This window comes from Hyla sarda, unplaced genomic scaffold, assembly GCF_029499605.1.
Source record: "Hyla sarda isolate aHylSar1 unplaced genomic scaffold, aHylSar1.hap1 scaffold_1479, whole genome shotgun sequence".
Lineage (NCBI taxonomy): Eukaryota > Metazoa > Chordata > Amphibia > Anura > Hylidae > Hyla > Hyla sarda.
This window is the reverse complement of record NW_026608111.1, coordinates 17,689-41,996: the sequence shown is the minus strand read 5'-3', so window position 1 is coordinate 41,996 and position 24,308 is coordinate 17,689. Positions and strand designations below refer to the sequence as shown.

General features: G+C 46.3%; 1 protein-coding gene across 1 annotated transcript; it reads left to right on the top strand.

Moving 5' to 3' along the window:
- Window positions 1-213: 213 nt before the first annotated feature.
- Window positions 214-5,498, top strand: LOC130308327 (collagen alpha-1(II) chain-like). Its single transcript, XM_056552241.1, has 2 exons — window positions 214-1,284; window positions 4,764-5,498. The coding sequence occupies exons 1-2, from the start codon at window positions 447-449 to the stop codon at window positions 5,357-5,359; spliced, it is 1,434 nt and encodes a 477-aa protein (XP_056408216.1). The 5' UTR covers window positions 214-446; the 3' UTR covers window positions 5,360-5,498.
- Window positions 5,499-24,308: the final 18,810 nt, after the last annotated feature.

Genomic DNA, 24,308 nt, shown 5'->3' with positions numbered 1-24,308 from the left:
AAGGGTTAATGGGGTTAGAGGTATATTTCAAGAGAATGGGGGTTAAAGGGTTAAATGGCTGCTGCTCCTTTAAGGAACAGTAGCAGGTGGCTCGAGAGTGGGGTGAAAGAGAGGTCATCTGGAGGGGAGGGGGAGGAGTGTATATAGGGGGGTGCCCCAGGGGGGGAGGGTACTCACCAGTCGGCGTGTAGAAGCGAGAAGAAGGTGCCATGTCGTCCCTGGATGATCTTTTCACCCACCTCCGGGCTGCTGCAGCGTCTCATGGGAATGCTTGGGTGCAGGAACAGTTGCGGGGGGTCCTGGGGATCGGGAGTGGGGTGCAGGCTGGCCCCCTCCCTGGCTTGCGGCGCGGGTCCCGTAGATCCAGGGCTCCAGAGCGTCTGAGTCCTGAGCCCACTCCCCGTAGCAGGCGGCGGTGCCTGAGCCCTGTGCGGTCTTCCCGGGAGATGGCAGGTACAGTGTGTGGGGGCACTTCCAGTGCGGCTTCCCGGGGGACAGTGTCAGGGCGTAGGGCAGAGGATGCAGGAGGGGGGGCAGCTGCTGGTCCCTCCGCTCCTTCCCCACTGTGCGGCCCGGGTGGTGGTGCGGCCGTCCCTGAGGTGGGGGTGTCAGGCCGGAGATCGTTGAGGAAGGGCACCAGGAGTGAACGGGGGACGGCCGGAGCTGCCGGTCCCCCTGTGATGGCGGCTGCGGTCTCTTCATCTGCCCGACGTGAGGCCCGGCAGAGTGGAGGAGGGGAGGCAGGGCCGGCCCTGTCCAGTGCAGGGTCGGGCTCTAGGCAGCGTTCTGGGGCCAGGTCTGCAGAGGAGAGGAGGCCCGGAGGCAGCAGGGACACGGCTGGCTCACCTTCTCTGAGTGCAGCCCAGCAGCGTACAGCACAGCAGCAGAGCTCCGGGAGTGCAGGGGAGGCCAGAGCTCGGAGATCTTCTGTCAGCGTCTCTCTGCCTGTGAGGGAAGATGGGCTGGCTGGAGGTCGGCAGGATCCAGAGTGCTACAGTGAGAGGGCGCCACCTGGTGGTAGGAGTCGGCATGGCAGGTCTGGAACTGCAGTTGGGGAATATTCTCCTTCTGATTCTTCCCTTTCTGATTGTGCTGCAGATGCTGAAGAGGAGCTGGCGAATCCGGAAAGGAGGGCGGCCGGTGAGGCGGTCATTCGTCGGCGGGAGCCTGGAGCGGATTTGGCGGGACCTTCAACAGCGCTGGATGACAGGAGTGCGGCCGGCGGTTCCAGGGAGCGGACGCCCAGGCCTGCGGCTGCTGGGGCATCGGCTTCGGGTCAGCCTGGTGAGTCCTCTGGGGATTTGGGGTTGGGGCCTGTTCCTTTGAATGTGACGGGGGATGGGGGGTTGCGGGTTTTGCTTTCACAGTTAATGAGTGTTTTGTCTGGGCGTCCTGGGGGTACGGCTGTGGGGGCTTCCCCAGTTCCTGTGTGGGTTGCTCCGGCGGCGGGAGTACAGGTTGAGGCGCCGGCGGGGGGCGGGTCGGTGGTGGCATCGGCCGTGGGTGGAGGTGCTGCGGGAGCTGCAGCGGTCGCTAAGGCAGCGGCGGAGGATGTCCGTATGGCGGACTCCGCGAAAGGGGAAGTGTATGTCTGTTTTGAGGGGCCCCTGGGGGCTCACTTGAAACCGGAAGTGAAGGAGAAGATCTGGAAGGACGAATATGTCGAGATCTTCTCCTTGCTTCCGTTGGAAAAATTTAATTTAGATAGGAAGAAGCCGGAGGAGAGTAAGAAGAAGGAGGAGGAGAAACGGCGGTATCGGCTGATACCTCGCACGTTTACTAATTGGATGCAGGCCTTTTCTATCCTGGCGAGTGTTATTGGGGAGAAGGCACCAGAACATTGTTCGGCGCTTTTTTGTTATTTTGATTCTATTGGTGAGGCATACCGGGTGTATGGGGGAGTGGCGTGGCTGCGTTATGACGAGCATTTTCGTCAGCGCAAGGCGGTCCGGGCTTCCTTGAGGTGGGATCATAAGGACATAAGTTTATGGATGCGACTTATGGCCGCTCCTCGTGGGGGGTCTCAGCCCTTTCAGGGGGCGGCCGGCGGTTTCTCAGCGGCCGGACAGTCGGCCGGTTCGCGTCGGGGCTGCTGTTGGCAGTATAATGAAGGGCATTGCCGCTTCCTCTCAGATTGTAAATTTAAGCATGAATGTTCGGGGTGTGGGGGGGGCTCACAGTTTCTCCCGATGTTTTAAGCGTGGGAAAGGAAAGGGAGCTGAGGCTTCAGCGTCCCGGGGCGACTCCAGTGAGGGTGAACGTGATGCGGCCGTTTTTAAGACAGTACCCAAATAGGTCGGCGGCGGTTTTGTTGGAGGAGGGTTTTAGTTTGGGTTTTGTGATTCCCAGTTCGGCAGTTGCGCAGGGGGTTGGGGGGCGCAATTTGGTTTCGGCTTATGGTCATCCTCAGGTGGTCACGGCTAAGCTGCAAAGTGAGGTGGCGTTGGGCAGGATGGCGGGTCCTTTTCCGGACCCGCAATTGGCGGATTTGGTGGTTTCACCGCTAGGCCTGGTTCCTAAAAAGGAGCCGGGCAAGTTCAGATTGATACATCATTTGTCTTACCCGGCTGGGGCTTCGGTTAATGATGGGATTGAGGAGGGTGTGTGTGCGGTGACATATACCTCTTTTGATGCAGCGGTGCGGTGGGTTCGGAAGTTTGGACAAGGGGCATTATTGGCCAAGACGGATGTGGAATCGGCGTTCCGTTTGTTGCCGGTCCATCCGGGTAGTTTTCATTTATTAGGAATTTGTTGGGAGGGTCAGTATTATGTTGATTGTTGTTTACCAATGGGCTGTTCGATTTCATGTGCGTATTTTGAGGCTTTTAGTTGTTTTTTGGAATGGGTGGTGTGCCAGGAGGCCGGCTGGTCCTCTGTGCTGCATTACCTTGACGACTTTCTTTTTTTGGGGCCCAGGGGCTCTCGGATTTGTTCGGTGTTGTTGCATACTATGGAGGCGGTAGCGCAGCGTTTTGGGGTCCCGTTAGCTCCTGATAAGACGGAGGGACCGTCCACGGTGGTGAAGTTTTTGGGTATAGTGATTGATTCGGATCGTATGGAGTGTCGCTTGCCGGAGGATAAGTTGGCGGATTTGAGGCAGTGTGTGCAGCAGTGTCGGCGTTGTAAGAGGGCACCTTTGAAGGAGGTCCAGTCGTTGTTGGGGAAATTGAATTTTGCCTGTAGGATTTTACCTATGGGTAGGGTTTTTTGTAGACGTTTGTCCTTGGCCACGGCGGGGGTGACGGTTCCGCATCACTATGTTAGGTTGTCTGGGGAGGTGCGTACAGACTTGGAAGTGTGGGATTCCTTTTTGTCGGTTTACAACGGCAGGTCCATGTGGATGGCGGAGGTGGTTGATGATGCTGAGTTGGAATTGTTTACCGATGCAGCGGGTTCGGTAGGTTATGGGGCATTTTTTCAGGGGGAGTGGAGTGCGGCGGGGTGGCCGGATTCTTGGCGTGCGGCGGGTTTGGTGGCTAATCTAGTTGTGTTGGAGCTGTTTCCTATTGTGGTGGCAACGGAAATTTGGGGGGATCGGCTGAGGGATAGGAGGGTCCGTTTTCGTTGTGACAATATGGGGGTGGTCCATGCGATTAATAATCAGACTTCTAGTTCTCCGCCGGTTTTGCGCTTGCTTCGTCATTTGGTTCTGCGGGGATTGTTGTTGAATGCGCAGTTTGTTGCTGTACATGTTCCAGGTGTTGTCAACTCTGTCGCTGATTCTCTTTCTCGTTCACAGTGGGACAGGTTTCGCGTGCTGGCACCGGAGGCGGAGCGGTGCGGGATCCCTTGCCCCGATTGGCTGTGGAGCGTGGTTTGGGAGCGGCGGCGCAGTTGATTCAGAGGTCACTGAGTGCTCGCACTTGGTCTGCGTATTCGAAGGTTTGGGGTGAATGGGAGGTGTTACTGGAGAGGGTGGGTGTGTGTGCTGGTACTGAGGACTGGGTGACTGTGGTGCTGTATTTTGTGGCGATGCAGTTTGAGTCGGGGGTGTCTGTTTCGGGTGTGTCACGCCGTATGTCAGCTCTGGCGTTTTGGTTTTTGGTGCGGGGCCTGGGGGATGCCACTAAGCATTTTTTAGTGCGTCGCGCCCTTATGGGATACCGTAGGGGGGGTACGCAGCCGGATAGGCGTCGCCCGGTTTCTTTTGATTTGTTGGGTTTCCTGGTGGAACGGGTGGAGTGTGAATGCACGGATGCTTACGAGGTGCTGTTGTTTCGGGTGGCGTTTGTGTTGGCCTTTTTTGGGGCCTTTCGAATTTCGGAACTGGTGGCTCAGAGTAGATCGGTGGTTGGGGGTTTGTTGTATGGGGATGTGATTTTGCAGGCGGAGGGGGTGAGTTGTTTTTTACGCAGGTCCAAAACTGATCTGAGAGGTCGGGGTTGTTGGGTGGTTCTAGGTGATTTGCCAGGGTCCTTGGTGTGCCCGGTGCGATGCATGCGGGCGTTTCTGTCAGTGAGGCCGGATGGTATGGGATCTTTTTTAGTGCATAGGGATGGGTCATCTCTCTCGCGCTTTCAATTTGTGTCTGTTTTCCGTAGATGTTTGAAGGCACGGGGGCTAGATCCTGGGGATTACAGTTCTCATTCATTTAGAATAGGGGCCGCCACTGAGGCGGCCCGGTGGGGGATGGGTGAGGAAGTGATTCGGCGGATTGGGCGATGGGAGTCTGCTCGTTTTCGTCTGTATGTTCGTCCCCATCTGTTATGATTATGTTACGTGGGTTATTTTGCTTGCTATGTTTTCTTGTTTGTGTTTTTCAGGTCGTGATCCGTGCTTGGTGTGGATTTTTGGTCACTCCTATGTTCGGAGGGGGGCGATCCGGGCTGCGGTGAGACGGGACGGGAGGCAGCTGGGTTTTTCGAGGGACCTGGCGGTGTTGCGGTGGATTGGAATTGGTGGCATGCTGTGGTGCGGGGTGCTCCCTGAGGTACAGTTCAACGCTTCTTTGGACCGCCACCCGGACATCTTGGTGGTGCATGCTGGGGGCAATGATTTGGGCCTTCGATCGTCACGGGAGTTAATTAGAGACATTAAGCTTGACATTCTGAGGCTAAAATCTACCTTTCCAGGTTTGTTGTTCGTTTGGTCTGACATGGTGGCTCGGCGGGTGTGGCGGCACGCCAGGTCGGTGGATCGCTTGAATAAGGCTCGGGTCAAGCTCAACAAAGAGGTGGGTCGTTTTGTTCGTAGGAATGGGGGGATAGTGGTGAGGCACACTGATCTGGAGGGGGAGCCTTGGGAATTCTTGGATCCTGATGGTATTCATTTAAATGACATTGGAATGGACTTGTGGGCGTTGGCCTTGCAAGGGGGTATTGAGCTGGCGTTGCGTGTGTGGCGGGATGAAGGTCAGTGAGGTGTCACTGTCTTTCATCTGTGGCATGTGAAAGGGTCCCGGGGGAGTTAGTAGTTTGAAAGATAAATGTTTGAGATGGTTCAATTGGGCCTCCTGGTGGTGGTTCTGGGCCTCAGGAGTTCGAGGGATTGTGCGGAAGGTTACCGGGGTGCCTCTGGTCCAGGGGCTCGCGGCCAGGGGTAAGAAGCGTGTTGCACAAATCCGGTTGGGGGAGGGGAGTGCCCTCCAGTTTGGTTATGTTTATATGTAAATATTCAAATGTTATTTATTGGTTTGTTAAATAAATGGGCCACATGGTCCAATTTTCCCACAGCAGGTGTCAGTGTCTTTTCTATTGGGAGAAGGGGTTGTTACGTGGTTAAGAGTGGGTTAGAGAGGAAGGGATGTATCTAAAATCCCATCCAGTCATGGGAGCAAACGGAGCGGGGGAACCCCTGGCGTAGTGGCGTCTTGACGGGGGTTTTAGTGGCCCTCACAGATGTTAGTAAGGGTTAATGGGGTTAGAGGTATATTTCAAGAGAATGGGGGTTAAAGGGTTAAATGGCTGCTGCTCCTTTAAGGGACAGTAGCAGGTGGCTCGAGAGTGGGGTGAAAGAGAGGTCATCTGGAGGGGAGGGGGAGGAGTGTATATAGGGGGGTGCCCCAGGGGGGGAGGGTACTCACCAGTCGGCGTGTAGAAGCGAGAAGAAGGTCCCGCCCGCCCGCCCTTTTTTTAAACGCTTGGTGGGTGGGATTCTGATAAGGGGGAGGCATGTGAAAGGGTCCCGGGGGAGTTAGTAGTTTGAAAGATAAATGTTTGAGATGGTTCAATTGGGCCTCCTGGTGGTGGTTCTGGGCCTCAGGAGTTCAAGGGATTGTGCGGAAGGTTACCGGGGTGCCCCTGGGCCAGGGGCTCGCGGCCAGGGGCTTGCGGCCAGGGGTAAGAAGCGTGTTGCACAAATCCGGTTGGGGGAGGGGAGTGCCCTCCAGTTTGGTTATGTTTATATGTAAATATTCAAATGTTATTTATTGGTTTGTTAAATAAATGGGCCACACGGCCCAATTTTCCCACAGCAGGTGTCAGTGTCTTTTCTATTGGGAGAAGGGGTTGTTACGTGGTTAAGAGTGGGTTAGAGAGGAAGGGATGTATCTAAAATCCCATCCAGTCAAGTGTATGTATAATGGATATATGATTGCTGTACAGTCACAGTGTATGTATAATGAATGTATGCTTGCTGTACAGTGTATGTATAATGGATGTATGATTGCTGTACAGTGTATGTATAATGAATGTATGATTGCTGTACAGTGTATGTATAATGGAGGTATGCTTGCTGTACAGTGTATGTATAATGGATGTATGATTGCTGTACAGTGTATGTATAATGAATGTATGATTGCTGTACAGTGTATGTATAATGGATGTATGATTGCTGTACAGTGTATGTATAATGAATGTATGATTGCTGTACAGTGTATGTATACTGAATGTATGATTGCTGTACAGTGTATGTATAATGGAGGTATGCTTGCTGTACAGTGTATGTATAATGGATGTATGATTGCTGTACAGTGTATGTATAATGAATGTATGATTGCTGTACAGTATGTATAATGGAGGTATGATTGCTGTACAGTGTATGTATAATGAATGTATGATTGCTGTACAGTGTATGTATAATGGAGGTATGATTGCTGTACAGTGTATGTATAATGGATGTATGATTGCTGTACAGTGTATGTATAATGGAGGTATGATTGCTGTACAGTGTATGTATAATGAATGTATGATTGCTGTACAGTGTATGAATAAAGGAGGTATGATTGCTGTACAGTGTATGTATAATGGAGGTATGATTGCTGTACAGTGTATGTATAATGAATGTATGATTGCTGTACAGTGTATGTATAATGGAGGTATGATTGCTGTACAGTGTATGTATAATGGATGTATGATTGCTGTACAGTGTATGTATAATGAATGTATGATTGCTGTACAGTGTATGTATAATGGAGGTATGATTGCTGTACAGTGTATGTATAATGAATGTATGATTGCTGTACAGTGTATGTATAATGGAGATATGCTTGCTGTACAGTGTATGTATAATGGATGTATGATTGCTGTACAGTGTATGTATACTGAATGTATGCTTGCTGTACAGTGTATGTATAATGGATGTATAATTGCTGTACAGTGTATGTATAATGGATGTATGATTGCTGTACAGTGTATGTATACTGAATGTATGATTGCTGTACAGTGTATGTATAATGGAGGTATGATTGCTGTACAGTGTATGTATACTGAATGTATGATTGCTGTACAGTGTATGTATAATGGATGTATGATTGCTGTACAGTGTATGTATAATGGATGTATGATTGCTGTACAGTGTATGTATAATGGAGGTATGATTGCTGTACAGTGTATGTATACTGAATGTATGATTGCTGTACAGTGTATGTATAATGGAGGTATGATTGCTGTACAGTGTATGTATAATGGAGGTATGATTGCTGTACAGTGTATGTATAATGGAGGTATGATTGCTGTACAGTGTATGTATAATGGATGTATGATTGCTGTACAGTGTATGTATAATGGAGGTATGATTGCTGTACAGTGTATGTATAATGGATGTATGATTGCTGTACAGTGTATGTATAATGAATGTATGATTGCTGTACAGTGTATGTATAATGGAGGTATGATTGCTGTACAGTGTATGTATAATGAATGTATGATTGCTGTACAGTGTATGTATAATGGAGATATGCTTGCTGTACAGTGTATGTATAATGGATGTATGATTGCTGTACAGTGTATGTATACTGAATGTATGCTTGCTGTACAGTGTATGTATAATGGATGTATAATTGCTGTACAGTGTATGTATAATGGATGTATGATTGCTGTACAGTGTATGTATACTGAATGTATGATTGCTGTACAGTGTATGTATAATGGAGGTATGATTGCTGTACAGTGTATGTATACTGAATGTATGATTGCTGTACAGTGTATGTATAATGGATGTATGATTGCTGTACAGTGTATGTATAATGGATGTATGATTGCTGTACAGTGTATGTATAATGGAGGTATGATTGCTGTACAGTGTATGTATACTGAATGTATGATTGCTGTACAGTGTATGTATAATGGAGGTATGATTGCTGTACAGTGTATGTATAATGGAGGTATGATTGCTGTACAGTGTATGTATAATGGAGGTATGATTGCTGTACAGTGTATGTATAATGGAGGTATGATTGCTGTACAGTGTATGTATAATGGAGGTATGCTTGCTGTACAGTGTATGTATAATGGAGGTATGATTGTTGTACAGTGTATGTATAATGGATGTATGATTGCTGTACAGTGTATGTATAATGGATGTATGATTGCTGTACAGTGTATGTATAATGGATGTATGATTGCTGTACAGTGTATGTATACTGAATGTATGATTGCTGTACAGTGTATGTATAATGGATGTATGATTGCTGTACAGTGTATGTATAATGGAGGTATGATTGCTGTACAGTGTATGTATAATGGAGCCTCCAATCTAAAAAAAAAGCTTCCAATCCCCAAAAAAGTTTTAATAAAGTTTTTCATTTTGTTTGTATTGATATTTATATGAGTGTAGGTCTGTTTATGTATGTGTGCATGCAAGCAAGAGGGGCTGAAACGTCGCACTGTTTGACATGTGGAATAAATAGTTATTTTTTGGATATTTGGAGTGCCGCACCATTTTTGAAGTTATCAATTGGCTGTGATCGAGCCTGAGGAGCTGGCACCCACCTACTGTGGTAAAGTAGTGCTGCATTTTTTTCGACATTTATATATATATATATATATATATATATATATATATATATATATGTATATAAACACACACGCGTGTGCGGTGTGAGTTTGTGCTTTAGGGTGCACACTCCTCTACACCCCTCTGTCACCCATGTACACTCCTCTACACCCCTCTGTCACCCATGTACACTCCTCTACACCCCTCTGTCACCCATGTACACTCCTCTACACCCCTCTCTCACCCATGTACACTCCTCTATACCCCTCTGTCACCCATGTACACTCTTCTACACCCCTCTTTCACTCATGTACACTCCTCTACACCCCTCTGTCACCCATGTACACTCCTCTACACCCCTCTGTCACCCATGTACACTCCTCTACACCCCTCTGTCACCCATGTACACTCCTCTCTACCCCTCTGTCACCCATGTACACTCTTCTACACCCATCTATCACCCATGTACACTCCTCTACACCCATCTATCACCCATGTTCACTCCTCTACACCCCTCTGTCACCCATATGCACTCCTCTCTACCCCTCTGTCACCCATGTACACTCCTCTACACCCAACTATCACCCATGTACACTCCTCTACACCCCTCTGTCACCCATGTTCACTCCTCTACACCCATCTATCACCCATGTACACTCCTCAACACCCCTCTGTCACTCATATACACTCCTCTCTACCCCTCTGTCACCCATGTACACTCCTCTACACCCCTGTCACCCATGTACGCTCCTATACACCCCTTTGTACATTCCTCTACACCCCTTTCACCCATGTATGCTCCTCTACACCCCTGTCACCCATGTACACTCCTCTACACCCCTGTCACCCATGTACACTCTTCTGCACCCCTCTGTCACCCATGTACACTCCTCTATACCCCTCTGTCACTCATGTACACTCCTCTACACCCCTCTGTCACCCATGTACACCCATCTGTCACCCATGTACACTCCTCTACACCCCTCTTTCACCCATGTACACTCCTCTACACCCTTCTGTCACCCATGTACACCCATCTGTCACCCATGTACACTCCTCTACACCCATCTGTCACCCATGTACACCCATCTGTCACCCATGTACACTCCTCTACACCCCTCTGTCACCCATGTGCACCCATCTGTCACCCATGTACACTCCTCTATACCCCTCTGTCACTCATGTACACTCCTCTATACCCCTCTGTCACCCATGTACACTCCTCTACACCCCTCTGTCACCCATGTACACCCATCTGTCACCCATGTACACTCCTCTACACCCCTCTGTCACCCATGTACACCCATCTGTCACTCATGTACACTCCTCTAAACCCCTCTGTACTCTCCTCTACACCCCTGTCACCCATGTATGCTCCTCTACACCCCTGTCACCCATGTATGCTCCTCTACACCCCTGTCACCCATGTATGCTCCTCTACACTCCTTTCACCCATGTATGCTCCTCTACACTCCTGTCACCCATGTATGCTCCTCTACACCCCTGTCACCCATGTATGCTCCTCTACACCCCTGTCACCCATGTATGCTCCTCTACACCCCTGTCACCCATGTATGCTCCTCTACACACCTGTCACCCATGTACGCTCCTCTACACCACTGTCACCCATGTACGCTTCTCTACACCCCTCTCTACACCCCTCTGTACACTCCTCTACACCCCTCTAAACCCCTCTGTCACCCATGTCCACCCCTCTACACCCCTCTGTCACCCATGTCCACCGCTCTACACCCCTCTGTCACCCATGTCCACCCATCTGTCACCCATGTCCACTCTTCTACACCCCTCTGTCACCCATGTAAAAAAAAGAAAGAAAAAAAAGTTTGGCGCCTAATAGGTTTGTTTTGCAGGTTTAACGGTGAAGAATTGTGGGTGGAAGAAATCGTGATGATGGCCCAGACCAGATGGAGAAGAGAAGGCAACGATGCAAATTAGAGAAGACGTCATTGGTGAGTTGCTGTATAAAGCAGCACTTTAAACTACATACTCACTGATAAATAGATATAGTGCATTGCGTTTTTTACCGTTTTATCCTTTTTTTTTTTTTTTTTCCTTGCTCGTCAACCTCGGTAGCGGTGCCCCGTGGAAATTTTTTTCCCAAGGTGTGCCCCGACCCGAAAAAGGTTGGGAAACACTGGTATATAGCATACATTCATATATATGGGATACAATACAGGAATATGGGTGCACTACTGTGGTAGATGTAAACAATACATTGGCTATCCCTCAACACTGATGTTAAAATTGAGACATTCGCCAGTGTATCCTTATATGAAGGACACACCAGAGCCCGCACACCAACGCCAAGGTTTCTCAAATTGGTGCGAGACCTAACGCTAATCCTACCTGTGCTTGATAAGCAAAACAGGGGCCAGTGGGCAATTACGGCAGCATTCGGTTGACTCACAACTTCCTCCCAGATACCCTCCAGCGTGACTGAGCACACATGCAATGGGAGGAGGGAGGCAAGCTGCAAGCCCCACCTGAGTTGGCTAATATGGGTGCCTGGCCTCACAGGTGCTACCTTAATGCTGCCTTGTAGATATTCAAGGAGCATTAATGTTGGAGTTTACACACCTCCAAATATAAAATTTAAACAAACAACAAAAAACGTGGTCTCAAATGGCTGGAGGTGCTCAACCCCAAATGCGGTTGTGCATTTTTACTGGGGGAGCAGATCCTGCCCTTGTAGTCCGTTGCTAGGGGCGATCCCCAGCATAAAAATGCATACAATGGAGGATGCCTGCAGCGGACTACAAGTGCCACAAGTGTGGTCAGTATATAGTATACATTCATATATATGGGGGTCAGTATATAGTATACATTCATATATATGGGGGTCAGTATATAGTATACATTCATATATATGGGGGTCAGTATATAGTATACATTCATATATATAGGGGTCAGTATGTAGTATACATTCATATATATGGGGGTCAGTATATAGTATACATTCATATATATGGGGTCAGTATATAGTATACATTCATATATATGGGGTTCAGTATATAGTATACATTCATATATATGGGGTCAGTATATAGTATACATTCATATATATGGGGTTCAGTATATAGTATACATTCAAATATGGGGTCAGTATATAGTATACATTCATATATATGGGGGTCAGTATATAGTATACATTCATGTGTGGTCAGTATATAGTATACATTCATATATATGGGGGTCAGTATATAGTATACATTCATGTGTGGTCAGTATATAGTATACGTTAATATATATGGGGGTCAGTATATAGTATACATTCATATATATAGGGGTCAGTATGTAGTATACATTCATATATATGGGGGTCAGTATATAGTATACATTCATATATATGGGGGTCAGTATATAGTATACATTCATGTGTGGTCAGTATATAGTATACGTTAATATATATGGGGGTCAGTATATAGTATACATTCATATATATGGGGGTCAGTATATAGTATACATTCATGTGTGGTCAGTATATAGTATACATTAATATATATATATGGGGTCAGTATATAGTATACATTCATATATGGGGGTCAGTATATAGTATACATTCATATATATGGGGGTCAGTATATAGTATACATTCATATATATGTGGTCAGTATATAGTATACATTCATATATATGGGGGTCAGTATATAGTATACATTCAAATATGGGGTCAGTATATAGTATACATTCATATATATGGGGGTCAGTATATAGTATACATTCATATATATGGGGGTCAGTATATAGTATACATTCATATATATGGGGGTCAGTATATAGTATACATTCATATATATGGGGGTCATTATATAGTATACATTCATATATATGGGGGTCAGTATATAGTATACATTCATATATATGGGGGTCAGTATATAGTATACATTCATATATATGGGGGTCAGTTTATAGTATAAATTCATTTGTGGGGACAAGTATATAGTACATTTTTATGTTGGGTCATTATTAGTGTTGAGCGGCATAGGCCATATTCGAATTCGCGATATATTTTCGCATAAACAAAAATTTGCATGGGCGAAAGTTACCATATGTGAAAAATTTGCATAAACGAAAATTTGCATATGCAAATTTTCCCATATGCGAAAATGTGTACGCCAGTCTCACACAGCAGTATTAGAGCCTTCTTTACACCACACAAGCTGGAAGCAGAGAGGGATGATCACTGTGATGTGTACTGTGGGGGAAAAAACAATATTCATAATTTCGAATATATAGTGCTATATTGGTGAATATTCGCGAATTCGCGCATTGCGAATATTTGCGAGCAACACTAGTGTTGACCACCAGACGAAGGGGCAGCCGGCACGCCCCCTCAAAAAAAGCGCTATGGCAGAGCCAGAGATATCCAAAGGCAGCGCTGCATCAGTCCCCCAAAAAATGTGAGTTCCTGGATTTAAATATCTATATTCAGGATGGCTGTTCGCATACTGCCAACTATTTTAAGGAGGTGGATGCAAACAGATACCTCCACTTTAACAGTTGCCATCTTAAATAATGGAAGAAGAACATTCCATTCGGTCAAATGAAAAGAATCCGAAGGAATTGTTCTTCCACCCAAAAATACCTACAACAACTAGAGAACCTGGAGGATGGTTTTAAACAAAAAGGGTATCCCAAACCCCTTATACAAGGAGCACGCCAGAGAGTGGACGAATTAGAACAAAGTGCTTGCTTGAAAAATAATAAACAGGGTAATGCAGAGGGGGGTTATAATGATGAATTTGATTCTGTTTTTCTAACTAGGTATTACACTTCACACACCAATATTTTTTTTACATTTTTTTTTTATTTTTTGTATAGGTAATATCACCAGCTCATATTATTGTGTCATGATTACTGGCACCATATGTAGTCCCCCAGTTATTCTTCTTTAGATGTTTTCCGTGTCCTGTGCAGTATCTCTCCCAGAAGTCCACTTGATGGCCCCCGTGGTGGTCTACACCCCGAAGTCATCAATTTTTACTCTAAGAGAGAGTGTGCAGCTGTTTCTGGAGACGGTCAACAATAACCTCTGCATGGTGGAATAATAGGTCACGATGTTTATCAGGATCAGTAGAAGCATCACCCACTCGATGATTATGATGGGGATTTCACGGATCTCGTCCCAGTCTTCATCATTATGGAATAATTCCTTTAATGTTTCATATCCAAAATAGAAAACTACACAGACAAAAGTCAGGCCACAGCAGGTGCATCTACTATGGTGGATGACTTTTTTTGCTCCTGGTAATTTATACATCTGGATGGACTGCCCAAGGTAGTATAAGGCTTCACATGTAATGGAAATTATCGTGCTGACAAAGTGTATCCTGGGATATTCTTCGGGGGACAATACATGCATAACAGCTGTGGAAAAACAGGAGGCCCACACAATGGCCAGCAGGATCCTCTGGATCAGGACCTGATGACCCCTGAACTCTTCAGTATGCATAACCATATACTTATAAATAAGAAAGGTTAGTACCAAAGTGCCAATGGACGTCCCTATGAATCCAATTCTGAATAATATGCTTTCGGGAAAGACATTTCCCACGTCACTGTGAAGGAAAAGAAACCAATGTTATTATGGATATTTCCTCACTCCCAACCCATGAAATAAGAATCATTTGCTTGTTTATCTTACCTGATGCTCATCAGTGGCGAGGCTGCATGGCCGAGGACGACCGTCATGATGTAGCTGGTGGCAAGCCAGGCCGCACACCAAAACGCCAACAGGAGGGGGACGAACCCCAGTCCTTTTAGCTCCATTTCAGACAAGTAGAAAAAGAAGACGCTAATCTCACTATTCTCACTAATCGCACTGAAACTGACTGAAGGCTCGGGCGGCTGTCAGTGTAATGTCAGGCCTCCAGCTGTCTATGACATCACATGTGACATGTCAGAATGACTGCTTGTTTCTTTGAGCTGCCATGATTTAGTATCTGCTATAGACAGAACCTGATGTTTTTACTATGGACCTTACAGACCTCAGAACCCAAGTAATTAGTGCAGGGGCTCCATTTTGATCATCTCATATTTCACATTATTTGAGTTCCAGGGCTCAGATACATTTGCACCCGCTATAGCAGTGGTCTTCAAGCTGTGAACCCCCCAACCGCTGCAGAACCACAACTCCCAGCATGCCCAGACAGCAACTTTGCATAAGGAAATAGTCTAATTAAACTTTTCTTATATATAGAATCCCTGAAATCTCCAATCTCTCCTTTTATTGCTTTATGATCTGTGTTACTTATTTGTAAAAAACAATGTTTCTGATTGTCTTCCCCCCACACACTTATGGGCTATCTCTTCAAACGACTTTATTTGACCTAAAGTGTATAATTGATTTACATAAATAAGCCCCTTTTCATCCAAAAGAGTGAATCTTTAATTTTAAGGAACTCTTTAAGTGCTTTATTCGACCATAATGAAGTAAAGTCAAAACTCCATGTGATTTAAAAAATAAATTTAAGTTCCCCCCATACTTAATTATCTAGATATGCATGGGTGTAGTGAGTATCCCAGCTTCCAAAATCTCAAAAATATCCTTCATTTTTCAGAGGCTTTTTCAAAAATGAAAGAAGCGATCTGATTGGTTGCTATGGGCAACTCAGAAACTTTTCCTCTGGGCAGGTTTTGATAAATCTCCCTCTATGGGGGAGATTCATCAAGACCAGTGTAGAGGAAGAGTTGTGCAGTTGCCCATAGCAACCAATCAGATTGCTTCTTTCATTTTTCACAATGCCTTTGCAAAATGAAAGAAGCGATCTGATTGGTTGCTATGGGCAACTCAGCATATTTTCCTGGAAAAGTTTCTGAGTTGCCCATAGCAACCAATCAGATTACTTCCTTCATTTTTCAGAGACTTTTTCAAAAATGAAAGAAGCGATCTAATTGGTTGCTATGGGCAACTCAGCAGCTTTCCCCATAGACCACAATGGGCCTACTGGTTTCAATGGGCAAAAAATCAGAGTTAATGCACTAGACACAGTTCTCTATACCATTAACCCCTTCCCGACCTATGACATACCTGTACGTCATGGGTGGCAAGGTGTTCCCGACCCATGACATACAGGTACGTCATGAACATTTTTGCCGCTACTCGCGGCATCCCGCAGCGCCCGGTAAGATGGTGGCTATCACTGATAGCCAGCCATCTTACCATGCGACCACGGGGGGTTTCATCCCCCACCCCCCCCAGCGATCGCTGCTATCAGCTGGTCAAATCTGACTAGCTAATAGCAGCGTTTCGCTATCAGAATATTTAGCAGCGCGGTGTGTAAGTCCCGATCACGGGGATCGGGACACACACCGCTCTGCTAAGTGTCCCTTACCCATCCCCCGGCATCACTTACCCGACCATGCGGTGTCCCGAGTGGTCCCGTTGCGAGCGACGTCCTCCAGGCGGTCCCGGCGGCGCTGCGTCCCGGAGGTGAGTTTCCGGCAGCAGTGCGGCATCTTCATTGGCAGCAGTGAGATCGCCGTAAAGCGATCTCACTGCTGCCTCTGGGAGTTTCAAAACGGCAACTCCCAGCATGCCCAGACAGCCTTTGGCTTTCTGGGCATGCTGGGAGTTGTAGTTTTGTAACATCTGGAGGTCCACAGTTTGGAGACCACTGTATAATGGTCTCCAATCTGTGCTGTTCCAGATGTTGCAAAACTACAACTCCCAGCATGCTCAGTCTGTTCAGGCATGCTGGGAGTTGTAGTTCTCTAACATCTGGAAGAGCATAGATTGGAGACCATTATACAGTGGTCTCCAAACTGTGGACCTCCAGATATTGCAAAACTACAACTCCCAGCATGCCCAGACTGCCCAAGCATGCTGGAAGTTGTAGTTCGGCAACATCTGATCCTTCAGATATTGCCGAACTACAACTTCCAGCATGCTTGGGCAGTCTGGGCATGCTGGGAGTTGTAGTTTTGCAACAACTGGAGGCACACTAGTTGGGAAACATTGTCCGTTTGCTACCTCAGTGCCTCCAGCTGTTTCAATTGTTGCAAAACTATAACTCCCAGCATGCACTGACAGACCATGCATGCTGGGAGTTGTAGTTTTTCAACAGCTGGAGGCACACTGGTTTGGAAACGCTAAGTTTGGTTGCAAAACACTTGAAAGTTTATTACTTAACTTAGTGTTTCCAAACCAGTGTGCCTCCAGCTGTTGCAAAACTACAACTCCCAGCATGCACGGACAGCCAAAGGGCATGCTCGGAGTTTGCAACAGCTGGATGTTTGCCCCCTCCCCCCAATGTGAATGTACAGGGTACACTCACATGGGCGGAGGTTTACAGTGAGTGCTGCAAGTTTGAGATGGCGCAAAATTTGCGCTGCAGCTCAAACTCCCAGCGGCAAACTTGCTGTGAACCTCTGCCCATGTGACTGTACCCTAAAAACACTACACTACACTAACACTAACACTAACCTAAAATAAAAAGTAAAAAACACTACATATACACATTATCCCTACACAGCCCCCAAAAAAATGAAAAACGTCTGGTACGCTACTGTTTCCAAAATGGAGCCTCCAGCTGTTGCAAAATAATAACTCCCAGTATTGCCGGACAGCCATTGACTGTCCAGGCATGCTGGGAGTTTTGCAACAGCTGGAGGCACCCTGTTTGGGAATCATTGGCATAGAATACCCCTATGTCCACCCCTATGCAAATCCCTAATTCAGGCCTCAAATGCGCATGGCGTTCTCTCACTTTGGAGCCCTGTTGTATTTCAGGGCAACAGTTTTGGGACACATATGGGGTATTGCCGTACTCGGGAGAAATTGCCTTACAAATTTTGGGGGGCTTTTTCTTTAACCCCTTATGAAAAGGTGAAGTTGGGGTCTACACCAGCATGTTAGTGTAAAAAAATAATTTTTTTACTCTGACATGCTGGTGTTGCCCTATACTTTTCATTTTCACAAGAGGTAAAAGGGGAAAAAAGATCCTCTAAATTTGTAATGCAATTTCTCCCGAGTATGGAGATACCCCATATGTGGGCGCAAAGTGCTCTGGGGGCGCACAACAAGGCTCAGAAGGGAGAGTGCACCATGTACATTTGAGGCGATTTGCACAGGGGTGGCTGATTGTTACAGCAGTTCTCGGAATCAGAATGATAAGTAAAAGCATTCCAGAGTTATTAATGTTTAAAGTGACAGTGGTCAGATTTTCAAAAAATGCCCAGGACCTGAAGGTGAAAATGGGCTGGGTCATGAAGGGGTTAAAGGGGTACTCCGGTGAAAACCTTTTTTTTCTTTTAAATCAACTGGCTCCGGAAAGTTAAACAGATTTGTAAATTACTTCTATTAAAAAATCGTAATCTTTCCTGTACTTATTAGCTGCTGAATACTACAGAGGAAATTATTTTCTTTTTGGAATGCTCTCTGATGACATCACGAGCACAGTGCTCTCTGCTGACGTTATTATAATAATAATAATAATAAGTCTTTATTTATTGTTGTCCTTAGTGGGATTTGAACCCTCTCCAGCTCCACTATATCTTTCTTGTACACTGGTGCTCAGTACTGTACACAGTACTCTATGTGAGGACTGACTAGTGATTTGTACAGCGGTAGCATTATTTCCTTGTCGTCGGCATCTATGCCCCTATTGATGTACCCCATGATTTTATTAGCCTTGGCAGCAGCTGCCCGACACTGGTCACTACAGCTAAGTTTACTGTTACCTAAGGCTCCTAAGTCCTTTTCCATGTCAGTCGTCCTAAGTGTTCTTCCATTTAATACATAATCCCAGCTCGGATTTTTGCATTACCTTACATTTATCAGTGTTGAACCTCATCTGCCACTTCCCAGCCCAAACCTCCAACCTATCCAGATCCATTTGTAACAGTGCACTGTCCTCTATAGTGTTTACCACTTTACAGAGTTTGGTGTCATCTGCAAAGATTGCTACTTTACTATTCAACCCCTCTGCAAGGTCATTCATGAATATATTAAATAGGACAGGACCCAAGACGGACCCCTGTGGTACCCCACTAGTAACAGTCACCCAATCAGAATAAGTACCATTAATAAACACCCTCCGTTTCCTATCATTGAGCCAGTTACTTACCCACTTGCGCACATTCTCCCCCAGCCCAAACCTTCTCATTTTATGCACCAACCTTTTATGTGGAACCGTATCAAATGCTTTGGAAAAATCCAGATATACGACATCCAGCGATTGCCCCTGGTCCAGTCTTGTGCTCACCTCCTCATAAAAGCTGATCAGGTTAGTTTGACAGGATCAATCCCTCATAAATCCATGCTGATACAGGGTCATACATTTATTTTTATCAAGATATTCCAAAATAGCATCTCTTAGGAAACCCTCAAACAATTTACCGAGGTTAAACTAACAGGTCTATAATTCCCGGGGTCACCTTTTGACCCCTTCTTAAATATTGGCACCACATTTGCCATGCGCCAGTCCTGGGGAACAGTCCCTGTCACTATAGAGTCCCTGAATATTAAATTGGGGTCTGTCTATTACATTACTTTTTTTTAATATTTTTTTTATTTTAATATTAAACAATTACAAAAATACATTGTACAAATCCGATAAAACAACATCACCAATCGGAAGAAAAGCAAAAGCCATAGAAGCCAAATCCATACTTGTTTACATCCAAGAGTATGTCTAATCAATTTTGCCCATCTTACCAATAGCTCCCAGCAGTATAAACTCTATCGTACGAGGTACCTTCACAGGGATTTTACTTTCTACCTCTTTTATTACAGATTCCCAGAAAACAGATATCTTCTCACACGACCAAAAACTATGTAAATAGTCCGCCTCTTCCAAACCACATTTAACACACTGTGAAGTGATTCTCACCCCTATCCTATGTAAATGAAGCGCGGAATAGTGGGTCTTGTGTAATATCTTAAATTGTGTAATTTTATGTTCCATATTACGAGAAACCTTGCTTATATTTTGGGCCATAATGTCCCAATCTTCCTCAGACACAGTACCCACTATTCCGGACCATTTGTCTTTAATTCTGTCGATCCCCCTTACTCCAATAATCTTATTTAATTTCTTATACAAAATTGATATTCCTTTTTTTTTTTTTAAAGTGCTCTATTTGAGTTAGTGCTTCTATGAAATTGTGTTTCTGTGCTACATATATCTCCTTATCTATCGTGTTATGGACTGCATGACTAACTTGCCAATAGTACAGCCAATCGTTATCACTAATATCATACCCCCTTTTTATGTGCTCAAATGAAAAGAGTTGTCCTTTATCAAATAATTGTTCCAGTCGTTTTATACCCTTACTATCCCAAAAAATTGACTCACACTTCACCAATTCTTTAAATTTATTGTTACCCCATAGGGGTGTGAACCCAAAACTATTTCCTACATGTAATTCTCCCTTTAATCTTTCCCATACTTTCCTATATTTATACAATAACATCGTGTTATTTGACCCACTCTCCTCATAATCATCTAATTCCAACACCTCATATATGTTCACTTTCTCCTTATCTACTACAATCTTCTCCAGATATCTAAAATTTCTCCAATTCACGATTCGTACCAACTGCGCGGCCATGTAATAAACAAAGAAATTGGGCATATCCAATCCCCCCCTATCTCCAGGGGCCATAAAATATCTGTACTTCAGACGAACCCTTTTTCTTCCCCATAACAATCTACCCAGTATCACTTCTATCTTCCGGAACCAGCATTTGCCGATCCACACTGGCGAGGCAGCAAGAAAAAAAAGGATCTGTGGGAGGACCACCATTTTTATTATCGCCATCCTTTCTGACATAGAGAAGGGCATTTTAATCCATACTTCTACTCTCTTCGCTAAACTATTCAAAAGGGGCAGTATATTGTTAATCACAAACCTATCATTCGTGGCTGCTATTTTTACTCCCAGATAATGGAAACATTCATTTTTTTTTAACACGGATAGTCTTCCCACCGTCTCCCCCATATCTTCATCCAGGGGGAGCATAGTAGATTTACTCCAATTTATGTCCAACCCAGATAGAGGGGCAAATGCCTCGAACATCTTAATGATACGATGTATTTTTTCTTGTGGGTTAGTTACAAAAAGGAGGATATCATCTACAAATAACAAGATCTTACTCTTCTCTCCATTTACTCCAAATCCCTCATAAACATCATTATCTCTTATCCAAGCCGCTAAGGGTTCAATATAAATTAAAAATAAAAAGGGTGAGAGGGGGCAGCCCTGCCTTGTTCCTCTACTTAGTTTGAATGGGTAGGAGGGGGTTCCATCTACCACCACACTCGCCTCGGGGTTAGTGTATAGTAGCTGAATATACCGTATATACTCGAGTATAAGCCGAGTTTTTCAGCACGATTTTTCGTGCTGAAAACACCCCCCTCGGCTTATACTCGAGTGAACTCCCCCACCCGCAGTGGTCTTCAACCTGCGGACTTCCAGAGGTTTCAAAACTACAACTCCCAGCAAGCCAGGGCAGCCATCGGCTGTCCGGGCTTGCTGGGAGTTGTAGTTTTGAAACCTCCGGAGGTCCGCAGGTTGAAGACCACTGCGGCCTTCAACATCATCCAGCCCCCTCTCACCCCCTTTAGTTCTGAGTACTCACCTCCGCTCGGCGCTGGTCCGGTCCTGCAGGGCTGTCCGGTAAGGAGGTGGTCCGGTGAGGAGGTGGTCCGGGCTGCTATCTTCACCGGGGAGGCCTCTTCTAAGCGCTTCGGGCCCGGCCTCAGAATAGTCACGTTGCCTTGACAACGACGCAGATGCGTCGTTGTCAAGGCAACGGCTCTATTCCGGGCCGGAAGCGCGGAGAATAGGCGCCCCCGGTGAAGATAGCAGCCCGGACCACCTCCTCACCGGACCACCTCCTTACCGGACAGCCCTGCAGGACCGGACCAGCGCCGAGCGGAGGTGAGTACTCAGAACTAAAGGGGGTGAGAGGGGGCTGGATGATGTTGAAGGCCGCAGTGGTCTTCAACCTGCGGACCTCCGGAGGTTTCAAAACTACAACTCCCAGCAAGCCCGGACAGCCGATGGCTGCCCGGGCTTGCTGGGAGTTGTAGTTTTGAAACCTCTGGAGGTCCGCATGTTGAAGGCCGCAGTGGTCTTCAACCTGCGGACCTCCGGAGGTTTCAAAACTACAACTCCCAGCAAGCCCGGACAGCCGATGGCTGCCCGGGCTTGCTGGGAGTTGTAGTTTTGAAACCTCTGGAGGTCCGCATGTTGAAGGCCGCAGTGGTCTTCAACCTGCGGACCTCCGGAGGTTTCAAAACTACAACTCCCAGCAAGCCCGGACAGCCGATGGCTGCCCGGGCTTGCTGGGAGTTGTAGTTTTGAAACCTCTGGAGGTCCGCAGGTTGAAGACCACTGAGGGCGAATGATGAGAAGAGGATGATGAAGGGGGGGGGGGGTGTGGGATGATTACAAGGGGATGATGAAGGGGGGATGTGTGGGATGATAAGGGGATGTGTGGGATGATGACAAGGGGATGATGAAGGGGGGATGTGTGGGATGATAAGGGGATGTGTGGGATGATGACAAGGGGATGATGAAGGGGGGATGTGTGGGATGATGACAAGGGGATGATGAAGGGGGGATGTGTGGGATAAGGGGATGTGTGGGATGATGACAAGGGGATGATGAAGGGGGGATGTGTGGGATAAGGGGATGTGTGGGATGATGACAAGGGGATGATGAAGGGGGGATGTGTGGGATGATGACAAGGGGATGATGAAGGGGGGATGTGTGGGATGATAAGGGGATGTGTGGGATGATGACAAGGGGATGATGAAGGGGGGATGTGTGGGATGATAAGGGGATGTGTGGGATGATGACAAGGGGATGATGAAGGGGGGATGTGTGGGATGATGACAAGGGGATGATGAGGATGTTAATGACGGGTCTGGATGATGACAGGGGGGGATGAGGTATTTCCCACCCTAGGCTTATACTCGAGTCAATAACTTTTCCTGGGATTTTGGGTTGAAATTAGGGGTCTCGGCTTATACTCGGGTCGGCTTATACTCGAGTATATACGGTAACTCAAAAACCTCGGGCCCACCCTAACCCTTTTCAAAACTTCCCAGAGGTATTCCCACTCCACCCTGTCAAAAGCTTTAGTAGCATCCAATGACAGAATGGAGCGGGGGCCACGGGATCCACTCTGGATTGCTTCATACACCTGGTGGATATTGTCATGAACCGTTCTTCCTGACCTAAACCCTCCCTGGTCACCGCCCACCACTACCTCCACTACTTTATCCAATCTCCTTGCCAGTGCTTTCGCTATTATCTTTATATCTGTATTAAGCAAGGAGATATGAGCCCAAATCCAAGGGATCCTTATCTTTTTTCCTAATGAGTCTAATATTAGCCTCACACATAGATTTAGGGAGAACCCCCCCCCCCCCTCCAGGATTCATTAATGATACCCAGCAGTTTTGGAAGCAGCAGGATTGAGTATATTCTATATATCTAGAAAGGAATGCCGTCAGACCCAGGGGATGTATTCCCTTGGATTGATGCCAATGCCTCCTCCAATTCCTGGAGGGAGATTGGGTCATCCAGGGAGTCCCTGACATCCTCTGTCAAACTCGGAATATTAATTCCCCTCAAGAATTCCGCTACCTCCGCCCTATTAATATCGCTGCCCATATAGAGATTGGAGAAAAAAGAGCCAACCATTTGGGCTATTTCTTCTCTATCTGTGGTTATGCTGTCATCCTCCCTCCTCAGAGCCATAATACCACATTCGTCGCCTTGATTTTTAAGTAATCTTGACAGTGTCTTATTTGGTTTCCCTTTCTCAAAGAAATTAAATTGCCCACTGAAGAATAGTTTATTTTGTGCCTTTTTAAGTAGATATTCTTTATATTCCTCTTGAGCTGCCTTCAGTTCTAACAGCTGTTCCCCCCACTATCCTCTTCTATCCCTGCTTCTAATGTTGCCACTTTACTATTCAGTACTGATTCTTCCTGTGAGAATTCCTTTTTTTTTTATTGATTCGCCCTATATATAGGCCCCTCAAGTATGCCTTCATAGTATCCCATACCACCTGAGGGTTTGCGGACTTATGATTAATCTCCCAGAATGCCTCTATTTCCTGTCTAAACCAGTCCTGGTCGCCCACTAATTCAATCCAGTGGGGGTTGAGCCGAAAG